This window comes from Pelmatolapia mariae, linkage group LG16_19 (genome assembly GCF_036321145.2).
Source record: "Pelmatolapia mariae isolate MD_Pm_ZW linkage group LG16_19, Pm_UMD_F_2, whole genome shotgun sequence".
Lineage (NCBI taxonomy): Eukaryota > Metazoa > Chordata > Actinopteri > Cichliformes > Cichlidae > Pelmatolapia > Pelmatolapia mariae.
Genome location: NC_086241.1, coordinates 68,742,051 through 68,754,841, shown reverse-complemented (window position 1 = coordinate 68,754,841; position 12,791 = coordinate 68,742,051). Strand labels below are relative to the sequence as shown.

General features: G+C 40.1%; 1 protein-coding gene across 1 annotated transcript; it reads left to right on the top strand.

The window, feature by feature from the left end:
* LOC134644746 (interferon-inducible GTPase 5-like) lies at window positions 1-2,942 on the top strand. Its single transcript, XM_063497786.1, has 3 exons — window positions 1-86; window positions 1,347-1,891; window positions 2,283-2,942. The coding sequence occupies exons 1-3, from the start codon at window positions 1-3 to the stop codon at window positions 2,903-2,905; spliced, it is 1,254 nt and encodes a 417-aa protein (XP_063353856.1). The 3' UTR covers window positions 2,906-2,942.
* Window positions 2,943-12,791: the final 9,849 nt, after the last annotated feature.

Here is a 12,791-nt window from a genome sequence, read left to right as displayed (position 1 = left end):
ATGGAATTACAGGATCGACAGCAGGAGCCCGATACCACCCCTGTGGTCATCTTGCACAGGGGCGGACTGCTCACTAGCATTGCCAGGTCAGCTTGCAATGTTAGCAGTGACCACCCCGTTCCCGTTGGATTGCCCAATTGCTCTCCAGCAGGGGACCTCTTGTCTATGATCTTCTTAATGATCATAAACTTGACTTTCTATGTCTAATGGAGACCTGGCAGCATCCAAATGATTTAGTGGAACTCAATTCGACCACTCCACCTGGATTTGTTTACACCTGCCAGCCCCGTGTGTCGGGATATAGGGGTGGCCTTGCAATCCTACACAACAACAGGTATAAGGTATGCCTCAGGTTCCATAGACGACCTGGTATCTCACTATAACTTATCAACCTCTTAGATACCTTGGCTCCCCAGATAACTCAAACAGTTTCCTTCTCTCGCTCTGCCCCGTGGTATTCATCTGAACTTCACAAACTTAAAGCTACTGGAGGCCGCCTGGAACGTCTCTTCAAGAAAACAGGACTTAATATTCATAAGGACATGTATCTCAGTCATATACAACATTATAAAGAAGTTATTCATCATGCTAAATCTGCCTACAGAATCAGAGTCAGATAGACTTTATTTATCCCCAAGGGGCAATTAAGATACAACAGAGCAGCATGATGTTAAAAATAAGGGCATAAACAGGCAATAAGAATGAGATAAAAAATACTTAAAATATACAGTATATACACAGTTTTAAAATTAAAGTGACTGAATAAGTGAATAAATAACTGTAACTGTAATTACTGCACTTCTGTTATTAAATCCGCTGAAGGAAACACTCGTACTTTGTTTTCTAGTTTATATAATATTCTTAAACCTTTGCCATTCATACACACTCTGCTGCAGTCTGTAACAAATTTATGGACTTTTTTTTATACAAAAATTGTTCTTCATCAACTGTTGCCCTCTTCTTGTGATATGGTCAACTGTCCTACTTGCATTTTTTCCCCTCCTACTCAACTGTCATCTTCTTTATCCACTTTTGAACTTCCTACAATAATTCAAATATTTTCTATAATTACTAAGTTAAAGTCGTCTTTGTGTAAACTTGATCCACTGCCCACTAATCTTGTTACACTTTCATTCCCCTCTCCTGGGTTGTTGATCACTAATACCGTACACTCCTCTCTTATATCTGGTTCTGTTCCATCCTCTCTTTAAACTGCTATGATAACTCTAATACTGAAGACATCTGGTTAGTCATTGGCAATATGACTAACCAGATGTCTGCATATTAAGTATTTCCAAATAATGCAGCAGTGATTTTTACACCTTTTTATTTTTCTTCTATTTCAGGATCAACATGGAGGATCTAATTGCTGGAGTTAAAGAAGCACTGCAGAATAACGACACTGCAGCAGCAGCTGCAAAGATCCAAGAATATTTAGAAGAACAAGAAAATATTCCACTAAATATCGCCATCACAGGAGAATGTGGCTCAGGCAAATCCACCTTTGTTAATGCCTTCAGAGGGATAGATGACAAAGATGAGGGAGCTGCTCCTACTGGTGTTGTAGAAACCACCTCACAGGTTGGAGCTTACACTCATCCAAACTTTCCCAATGTTATGTTATGGGATCTTCCTGGAATCGGCACCACCAAATTTCCAGCTGATAAGTACCTGAAGCTTGTTGGATTTGAGAAGTTTGACTTCTTCATCATCATCTCAGACACTCGCTTCAGAGAAAATGATGTGAAACTCGCTCAGGAGATTCAGAAGATAAAGAAAAAGTTCTACTTTGTTCGCTCAAAGATTGACAACAATATGCGAGCTGAGGAAAGAAAGAGAGACTTCAGTGCAGAGAGGACTCTGACAAAAATCAGAGACGACTGCATTCAAGGTGAGATTTTTCTTTTACTGTGAAAAATGCAGCTGATTTATATTTTTACTGTTGGAAAATTAATAAAATATATGTATATGCATTTATTTATAATTTTATATTTTTGCATATAACTACAGATTCTGTCTTCTTTATGAGTCAGGTTTTATTGAGCTGCAGAGGAAATTGAGACTGGAAGATCCTCTTTATGTAAAACAGAATAAATAAATAATTAATTTTAATAATAATTAATAAATAATTTTAAAGTCAGTGTTTTTTTTCCTTCTTTCTTTCAAAGTTTACAGTCACATATTTTTCACTGATCTCTTTGCTTTACCAGTGCAAACAGGTGTTATCATTCATCATAATAAAGTTCAACTGTGAATCATGTTTTATCTCTTTTATAACTCAGGTCTTCAGAGACAAGGCGTCGTGTCCCCACAGGTCTTCCTGGTGTCCAGCTTTGAGCTCCACCTGTACGACTTCTCTCTCTTACATCCGACCTTAGAGAGAGAACTTCCTGCACACAAGAGAGATGCTCTGCTGTTCGTCATGCCCAACATCAACCTGGAGATCATCAACAAGAAGAAAAAAGCGTTTCAGTCTAAAATAAAATACTACTCTATTCTGTCTGCAGCTGTAGCAGGGGTTCCAGTTCCTCTGCTTTCTGCTGCTGTTGATCTCGGCTTGATGGTTGCAGTTGTTTCAAAATATGTAGCTGGGTTTGGTCTTGATAAGTCATCTCTGGAGAGACTTGCTGCCAGCTCAGGTGTTCCATACACTGATCTGAGTGCTGTCATTAAATCAAAACTGTCTGCAGAGAAAACAACCAAAGATCTTATCCTGAAGTTGTTGGTCTCAGCTGCAAGCATAGTTGCATCAATGGCAGCAGAGGAAGCAGCCAGATGGATTCCAGTATTTGGGATTGTAGCATCAATGAGCCTCTCATTCATCACAACCTACAAAGCTCTGAATTATTTCCTCAATGAGCTCGCTGATGATGCTCAGAACGTGTTTAACAAGGCTCTGGGATGAACATGTCAGAGTCATTCTGTGGAATAACTGTCAGTTACTTTGTAGATTGTTTCCCCAAAATTTCCCAACACATGTTCCAAAATGTTCTTAGTTGTTGTTGTTCTCTGTGCTCCTGTCATTACTTGCATTACCTTGCTGTGTGTGTATGTATATTAATAGTCTAGGTATATGAACATTTTGTTAAAAACAATATACTGGATAAAATAATGGAATACATCTATATTATATTGCCAAAAGTCTGCCTTCACACAGTGCAGGTCAGGCAAGTTCTTCCACACTAAACTTGCTCATCCATGTTTTTATGGACCTACTTTGTGCAGTGATGTAGGAAAGAGGAAGGCACCCTCCCCACACTGTTCCCACAGTAGTGGGATCATGAAAGTGTCTTGGTATGCTGAAGCATTAAGAGTTCCTCTCACTGGAACTGTGGGTTTGAGCCCAGCTCCTGTCAAAGATGCCCACACCATGATCCCCCCTTCAACAAACTTTACACTTGGCACAGTGCAGTCAGTACCGTTGCCCTGGCGACCGCCAAATGCTTGTTTTTGTTGTGGTATAAAAACTGTAGTCCGCTTACAGGATCATCCTTTATGTGAAGCAGACCGCTGGTTCAGATTGAGGTCCAGCACTGCAACTTGTAATTTCAACTTCTGAAACCAATTAAACCTTTTAAAAGGTAGTCGTTCTCCTGTACTTCCTTAGAGGAAGAAAACAAACACTAACATAGACCTCTGTGTGGCTCAACATCCTCTGACCCTGCTCTGTGATTTTAGATGGCCTACCACTTTGTGGCTGAGCTGCTGTTATTCCCAATCCCTTCCACTTTGTTATTGTTTATTGGAACGCCTGAATTCAATGATTTCGATGGTGATGGAATACATTTGCCAATACAGTGTATATAAAGGCTTAAAACAAAACAAAATATTATTATTCAGATAAACTGTTTACATTGTAGAACTCCTGAATCACTGCTGATTTTTTTTTTTAATTCTGTGTGACCACTTATCAGTCAGATGATATGATGAATTTACCTCAACCTGTCTTTTGATGATTTAAGAGGTTTTTGTAACCCGTTGTGAACACATGAATGTGTATAAATAAAGATCTGTCAGAAGCGAGAAAGTAAAACACACACTACCTGTCGTCCATCTCATCATTTACCTGTTTTTTCAGGACCAGATATATTCTGTTGGCTGCCGTCTCACTAGGGGAGTGTTATACTTCCAACAGCATCACAAACCAGTCGCGAGTGAAGATCTAATATAGATATATGCTTTAGGTCACACCACCATTTTGACCCTCTAGATACAGACGGACAAAACGGTGATGGCTAACCAACCGGACATAGTGGTGGTCTCTTATATTTAATATAACCACACTATGGATGGACAAGCGCCTGTTTTTACGTGTTGTCGTTAGCAACAATGATGGTAAAACCATCGCATGGCTCCGCTGTCCGTTTGTTTGTTTTACATGTAAACCTGTCACAATAAAGCTCAAGATCCTGTTGAGACTTTTCAAAATAAACTGAATCACGTGAAAGAGTATGCAGAGTATTTAAGGATGAGAAGCAAAAAAGAGCCGTCAGGTGCTAAAAAATAAACTTTAGACTCAAACTTTGAAAGAAAACGGCGGCCATTGCAACTTATGTCTAAAAATGTGTAGTTTCACGCAGGGGCGATTCTAGGATCAGAGCTTTGGGGGTGCTGAGCACCCAGAGAGCTGCCCATCCAGGCAAGGTAAACTTTACTCGTCACGATGAGACTTCTTCCCTGTCTCTGTGAGTCCCTGCATCCTTAAATGTCTCCAGTTGTCCCGAGTTCCCTCTGACTGTCTCCTTGGTGCATTTAAACCCCTGTTCCTCCCTGTCCTCATCGTCTGTTCTCTTCATCTCCATTATCAGTCATCATAATTTTACCCTCTCTGTGCAAGTCTGCAAATTTCTTTATTAAATCATAAGATTCTTAAATTCATCAAGTCTCTCTGTGCCTGGGTCCTCGTCACAAAACATGACATCACCATTTTGTACATTTTAACACAATTTAATCCCCACATTTGTGAAAGAAAAGCAAAACACTTTTTTGAAACATCTGTAACAAAACCATCAAATCTGATAAAGGTTATTTAAATGCTGCTAAAGACTACTACTGCCAAAGAAGAATGGATTGGAATTTAAAAAGAAAATACATATCCTAACCTTAATTACTGCAGGAGAATAATGAATGACACTCATAGTGAGTAAAAAGTAAACTGAGGGCATTTTTTGGACAGAGATTCACTTTTAAAGTGTTTGTATAATATAATACAGATACATAAAAAATACACTCCAAAAATAGAAGAGTCCTTGAAATGTACAAAATATTATTACAAAATTAAAAAAAATTGAGACACCTTGGCCTATGGTACAATGTATACAATGTACGAAAAGATCTTTAGTGCAGATACTACTATGGCTCTGCAGATTTTTTCTTTTCTTTTAACCTATGTTGCCTCACCTTGAGGTTGGCAAATCTGTCTATCACATTTTGGTGGTCAACTCTCTCAAGCATCTCTTTCTCAACTGACACCACAGCCAGGTGCTGGAGTCTGCTTTGACCCATGGTCCTTCTCAGCCAGGTATGGAGCTGACTCAAGACACTAAAAGACCTTTCACAGTTACAGCTGCTAACTGGGTTTGTTAGGGCAACCTGAATAACAGTTTTCAGTGTGGGGAAGATCTGATTAACCAGAAGATTGTACAATGTTAACATATCTGGAATGGCACCAGCCTCACTCTTGAGCTTCAAAAAGTTTTTGGCAACCGTGACTTCCTCTGACTGAAGTTCAATATGGTAATGCAGTGCCAGGGCTGACAACCCAGTTTGTTTTGCAGATTCTGTACAGCAGCTTTAATATAGGGAGAACACAACTTCCAGATTGTATGAGTAAAATTTTTTTTTTTTTCTTTGCCAGTTTAACAGTTTCTGTTTTGCCTGTCACTGTTCCCTGCCTGTTTTCTTACCTGGTTCTTCCTGACCTTGTACTTTCTCCTCACGTTCCCCTTTCCTCTCTCCCTCTTTGGACTGACAATCATACACAAATAGATTGTATTCAATTAGATTAAAAAAAAAAAAAAAATATTAAGATCACTAATAAAAAAGTCCTCTTTCAGTGTACTTTCAACCAAAAGGCAAATAACCAAACCACATGAACATCTAATAAAGGATATAAATATTGAAACACTGATCCAACATAATCCTTTATTGATCTTACACTTTTAACCTGGATGTGGCTCCATTTTTTGAAAACAACTTCCTCATATCCATTATGAACCTGGCTGTCTCTCTGTACACGCACACACACACAACAGGAGTTATAAGGTTAATGGGCATCAAGTCAGTTAGCTAGTTAGTGCCTTGGGTTCAATATCGGCACATGCAAATATGACAAAATAACCAGTTTCTCTCATTACATTTCAAACAGGACAGTGGTAACAGCAGCAGGCTACGGACAATGTTAAGTTTTAGATTTTAAATAGGCTGTATACATTTCAATGGGAGCAACAGGACGGTCAAATATCGTTGATTTTACTACAGAGCAGGACGGATTGTAGGGTAGCAAACATAGTCGGGAAACACGTTTTCAACACACCAGGTTACCTGGGTGTAATGTTTTTCAGCTTAAAAGAAACATGTTATGACTCCTACCTAACTATATAAAGTGTAACTGAAGGTTAAATGCAGCTAATATGTCCTGTTTTAAGCCAGGCGCTTACACCTCTGCTGCGTCTCAGCCACTATCGCTCTGGCAGCAACGGCGCTAGAGCCAGAGCAGGGGAGAGCCGAGCTGGCTCTAGCGCCGTTGCTGGTCATATCGCACAGCCCTACTCTGGAGGTTCATAAAAAGGTGAAATACCTCGATCACTTTATTACTGATCAAATGAATGATGATGATGACATATACAGACGACAGTGTAAGCTCTATGTGCAGGCAAATACTACTACATGCAAATTCAGCTTTTGTTCACTTCCAGTTAAAGTGGCTTTGTTTAAAGTGTATTGCACACAGCTATATACTGCCCCCTTGTAGTCATCCTACAAACAATGTAGTATGCACGAGCTGCATGTAATGATGCAATGAGAATCCTTTGTAGGACACCTGGAGGGGGTAGTGCCAGTCAGATATTTTTATGGAATTTAAAAGCACTTTTAATAAAGTTCATGTTCAATTTTAGAGAACGACTGGATGGCTCGAGTAACAGTATAATTTTAGCACTCACAGATCCGACAGTGAGTGGTTCGCGTTACTCATCCAGTCTGAGAAAACACTGGTTGAAGTGTTTGTGTATTTATAGATTTCTTTTAGGTAATTGTGTATTTTTTGTGTTTTATATTTTTACAAATGTTTTATATAATTTATATATTTTTATTAAGGTTTATATGTTGTGTTTTGTTTTGTTTCTGTGGACATAAAGTCTGTCAATAAAGACTTCATTGAATTATGTTCCTTTGGCCAAACGTTTCCCAGCACAGCTTTAAGAGCATGAAGGAGATTCCAGGAGACAGGCAGTTACTCCAGGACAGCTGGATAAGGCTGTAAAAGGCATCCAACCCTTCAGCAGGATGGTATCTGCTCCTTTGTGCAAGGAGGAACACAGGATAAGCACTCCCAGAACTAAAAAATTACTTTCAACAGGCCACTGGTGTGAATGTTTTTGACCAACAAATTAGAAACAGGCTTCAAGAGGGTGGCCCAACATCCTCTACAGGGCATTGTGGAGTCCAAGTCGCATTTGCCATAGAATACCAGAATTGGCAGGTCCACCACTGGTGCCCTGTGCTTTTCAGAAATGAGAGCAGTGTGACACAAGGCCCTGATAACTCTTAAAATTGTACTGGCAAATTAATTTTTATTTTGCTTTTCACACGTTTTCTGCTGGCTTGAGCTGGACACTTTCCAGCATGCTCCAGCTGCTGCTCTGCTTTACGGATCTTTCACGCCACTTCTGGGTCCAAGCGTGCTGCTTAGATAGGAGAGGCATGATTAGAGTGATAACTGCCAGCTGTGACTCCTAGAACCCACTGCCCCATCCCTCCTCTTCAGCTGAGCTATAATCCACACCACGTCACAAGCAGGTTGATGCTGAGAACATGTGACAGATGTGAAATGGTCTGGAGAAGCTGTGGAGAACGTCATGGTGCCTGTAACATTGTTCAGCATGACTGGTTTGGCGGTGGGTTAGTGATGGTCTCGGAAGTCATATCCATGGAGGGACACACAAACCCCTATAGGCTAGGAAACAGCACCCTGACTGCCATTAGGTATCAGGATGAAATTCTTGGACCCTCTGTCAGAGACAGACACCACTGACTGACTCCATGCTCTCCTGACTTAAATCTAATAAAACCTCTGGGACATTAAACTGTACCCATTTCCCAATTCAGGGGCTGCATCCTTCAAAGGCCACTTTTGAAGGCAGATTAAATCACAGTGAGGCGATAAAGGCTCATCGAAATGCCGCCTCATTCATTGTATCGAGAGAGGAGGAGAAAGAGACAAAACACCGCACACGGCAACAGAGCATGTTTAAACAGACCCACGAGCAGGACGACCTGCGAGGATTGCCAGCTTGGGGTACACCCAAAACACATGAGCCCATGTGATTATCTGTCCTAAATCCATCTTTTAGAAATTTATAAAAAACACCAAAACAGAAACAGAAAAAGCTGGGTCAAAATGACCCAGAACCGTGACACTACCTTGCATTTATCAACACATACAAATATAACATTTTGGAGGTATGCTCAAACCTTTACAAAATTAAAAGGTTTCATACAAAAACAAAACAATTAGTTTCATCACTCTTTATTAATCTTTGTCTCACATTCCCAAATTCGGAATAAACTTAAATAATATTAACAAAAATCTAAACAGACATATCTGTTGTTTGTTACTCAGAGCTACAAATGACACTCTTTTCCCCACACATTGTTTGATAGAAAAAACATTCCCACACTGTACCATATACTAATGGCATATCTGTGTAGTGGAAATCCCCACACCAACATTGCAGAGCTACCTGAGTTGTTATTACACTAACTTTAGACAGTGGCAGGACATCAAACTGTGTCTGTGAACTCACAAACTCAAATGTACAGGAGCCGTGTTTTACTGTTGTTACAAGAGGGAGCCTTAAGTTTAGCAAAAGAGAAAGCCGAAGCTACACACAATTAGAGCTTGTGCTGAGCTAAGCTAGCTCCCACTGTCTTAATGGCAACACATTTCAACCAGCAAAACAAACAAATATAGATCCCAATAAGATAAACTGCTGGTCGGGTTTTCAGTGGCGTGTCTAGAAAGTTTTTGTTGGGGGGGCCAGGTAGGGGCACAGATTTGGAGAAGGGTGGCAGATGTAATTGGCAGATAATGTTAAAAAAAAAATTCTACCAACCATTAACCATAATTCAATAACCCTATAAACCTAATAACCGAATGCGCTTTTAACTCTTATTAGAATGAGATTTTAACCACTACAATGCAAAGTTTTTAGATACTGCGTTAATAAAGTACAAGAGATACAATCAGTGCTTTGTCAGTGTTTATTCAGCATTCAAGGACAGCAATATTTGCATAGTATTTTTACTGACATATAGTGACATATGTTTTGGGCAAAAATATTTTTGAATATTAAAATACGAACATTTTTAACATACAATTGGCAAATTAGCCAATGCAAAACTTTATCTGCCTATTAAAAAAAGAAGATAATCTTCTCACAAACTGGTGTTTGATTTTGAAACAGGAAAAAATTGGGGAAATAAATAAAAAGACTAACATTTGAATGAAACCTGAAAGCAAGTAAATACTTTCTATGCTGCCTTATGATAAACTTTGGTAATATTGATGTATAAAGAACAACACTGGTTGATGATGAAATACAGTCAGCTGGCACAGTGACACTGCCAGTATTAACCTGCAGGGCTGGACTGGGACAAAAAATCGGGCATTTTGACTGGAGACCGGCCCCCCAGGTATTAAAGCCATAAAGCCTTTGAATGAAAAAAAAAACGGTGTTGTGACAGTGATGTACAGTCTTGTTGGTATATGTATGATTTCTATACATTTTACATCAGATAAAAACTTTATTCGCAAGATTCAGATAATTATTTAATAAAAGCGAAACATTTTAAATGAGAATAAGAAAGTATTTCCTTGTCCCCCCCTTTCCCTGTTAATGCCCTACCTGGCCCCCTGGCAAAACTTTGCTAGACCCGCCCCTGCACAGTTACCAGCTGTCAGCTACTTAGAAAAGGATCCTGGTGTTATTTGTCTCTCAGAAACAGTTCATAACTTCAACTCATTCATGTCACCTAAAAGAAAACCTGTTTCTCCATCACCTGTTCAGCTCTGATGATTCAGTAAGGACATCTCCTGGTTTCATCTTCATGTTTCCCTCTCACCACATATCCAAACCGACATCATGACCAGCAGCTTTACAGCTGTGGCTCCAGCAAACATCAGCTGATACTAGAAAGTAATATTAAATAAATTCTAACAACAGCTGATCAAGCTTAAACGTGCTGCTGTTGTTTAGCGCGACATCCGGCGGTTTCCTCTTTCTGGGGCAAAGTGAGCGATAAATAAACAAGAGAGAAAAGCCGATCAGCTGATCATTGATCAGTTTCATGATTGAAGTAGGAACAGGGTAGGGAGGGGGAGAGAATGAGAGAAGAAGAGGCAGCTGACAGCGTAAAGACGCAGAATAAGTCCAGCTTTGTGTCTTTTTTTCATTATAGCTAAAGTCCGGGACAAACTGCGTCTCTTCTCAGCTCAATACGAAACGTGTAATATTTTCTCTGAATGAGGGACCATTCCATTATATAAGGAGCCGTTGGAAACTCTACTAACTAACCTTATGAATAAAATAAAGTTCACTATCAGTAACATCATAGCACCCACCCAGCTGTATAGAAACTCCGTCATGCTAGCTAGCACGCAGTACGAGTTATTGTAACTGACTGTAAAAAGTCAGCACAACGAAAATAAACTCCACCTAAACTTGGTTTATATCTGACCCAGATAGACTGCAGGTCATAACTTCTTACCTGAAGTTCAGTTCACCTGACACTCGGACCGGCGGCTGCCTCGGGTCTCTCCTCCTCCTGCCTCCCCTTTCCCTCATCCACCTGCTGGCCTCTGTGGAAGCTCCGCCATAGCCACCACCAAACAACTGAGTTATTTTTACACATCGGCCAGCATCTGACCAATCCACCACCTCTCATTGTTCATGCTGTTACAAAAAAAAATAATAATAATAAGTCATCCGCCCACCGGGCAAATGTATGCCCGATGGCCAGTCCAACTATGTTAACCTGTTAATCTTTCGCTGAAAAATTGTTTTCTGCGGTGCTTTCTTTCGTGCTTGGCTCTCCTACCTTTGCTAACATGACGCTCATATTGCAGAAGCCGATGCTGCATTCACTTACACTCGGATATCTGAGCTTCACTGTGAAAATATAATCGTACATTTGATATTTCATTGAATTTTATTGTTTTAGCTTCGGGGTGGCACCTGGGGTGGCCAGTCTGGTTGAGGGGGGTGGCCTGTGCCCCCCCCAGGCCACTCCGCTGGACACGCCACTGCGGGTTTTACCCTTACTTGGCATGTTAATTATGTGGACCACATGTGTGGCCTTATTACTTACTAACCTGAAAAAAGAGGTAAATGATGAGATGGACGACAGTAGTGTGTTTTCCTCTCTCGCTTCTGCCAGATCTGAAGACGAGCAGTTGTATCACAATAAACCATCTCACTGAGGCGGAGTCTCGCACAACATGTTCGATCCCCAACAAAAATCACAAAATTAAGACTCTTCTTTAACAAAACTACACATGAAAACTTATACAGTATACAAAATGAAATCATAATGTGACCACACATTACGGTGTGTCACAGAAGAAGAACATATTTTAGTTTTCTGAGATCACAAAATCATTTGTTTTGTTTTCAAAGTTATTTTTTATTTTAGGTCACTAAAATTATCATCTATTTTTAGTATTTAGTTTCACTTAACTATTATAACTTTAAAGTGAAAATGATTATGGTACCATGAAAAATATCAGGCTCTGTGGGACCAGGTCACGTTTTTTCAGCAGTGCTCTGATTGGTTGGAGGTCCACAGAAACTTCTGCTGCTGACAATTGTCGTTATAAACCGAAACTAAACTCAAACGGCTCACTTGACCGCGGTCTCAGGAAACTGGAGACGCAGGTACGTGTAATAATTTGTATTTCTGTGGTGTGAAAATGCTTCATAAATCAGTCCAGATATGAAACTCTGACTTAAAGATAAACGTTACTGTGACAACTCTGACCAGCTCTGACCTGTGGATCTTGTATGGCCTTATTTTAGTGCCTCCATTCTGAGCGCACGTAAAAAAAAATTGCAAGCGCAAATTTTGCGTGTTGAGGAGAAAATTATATTGAGCGAACAAAAGTTTAATTCGAGCGAACAAAATTCGTTGCTGCGTGGAAGAAATATATTTCAGTGTTTGCGATTATCCACACACACACACACACACACACACACACACACACACACACACACACACACACACACACAATAACAGCCCTTTTCGTTCAGTTGTTGGCGTTTGCTCTCGCTCAGATCGCTGCTCTGTGTGCTGACAGACTTTTGCGGACCTGCTGACAGTGTGTCGCTCACAGCGTCTCGGCTTCGCAGTGTTGCCAACTCCTAAGTAAGGTAAATCGCTATTGGCTGTCCTAAAAGTCGCTAGACGTCATCGCCTAATTTGCATAATTGGTCATGCTAATGTCATTGTAACCTACGTTGTTGGAGAAAGAAATAACGTCGTCACAATTCCAACCCTGCTCCTTTATCCGGGCT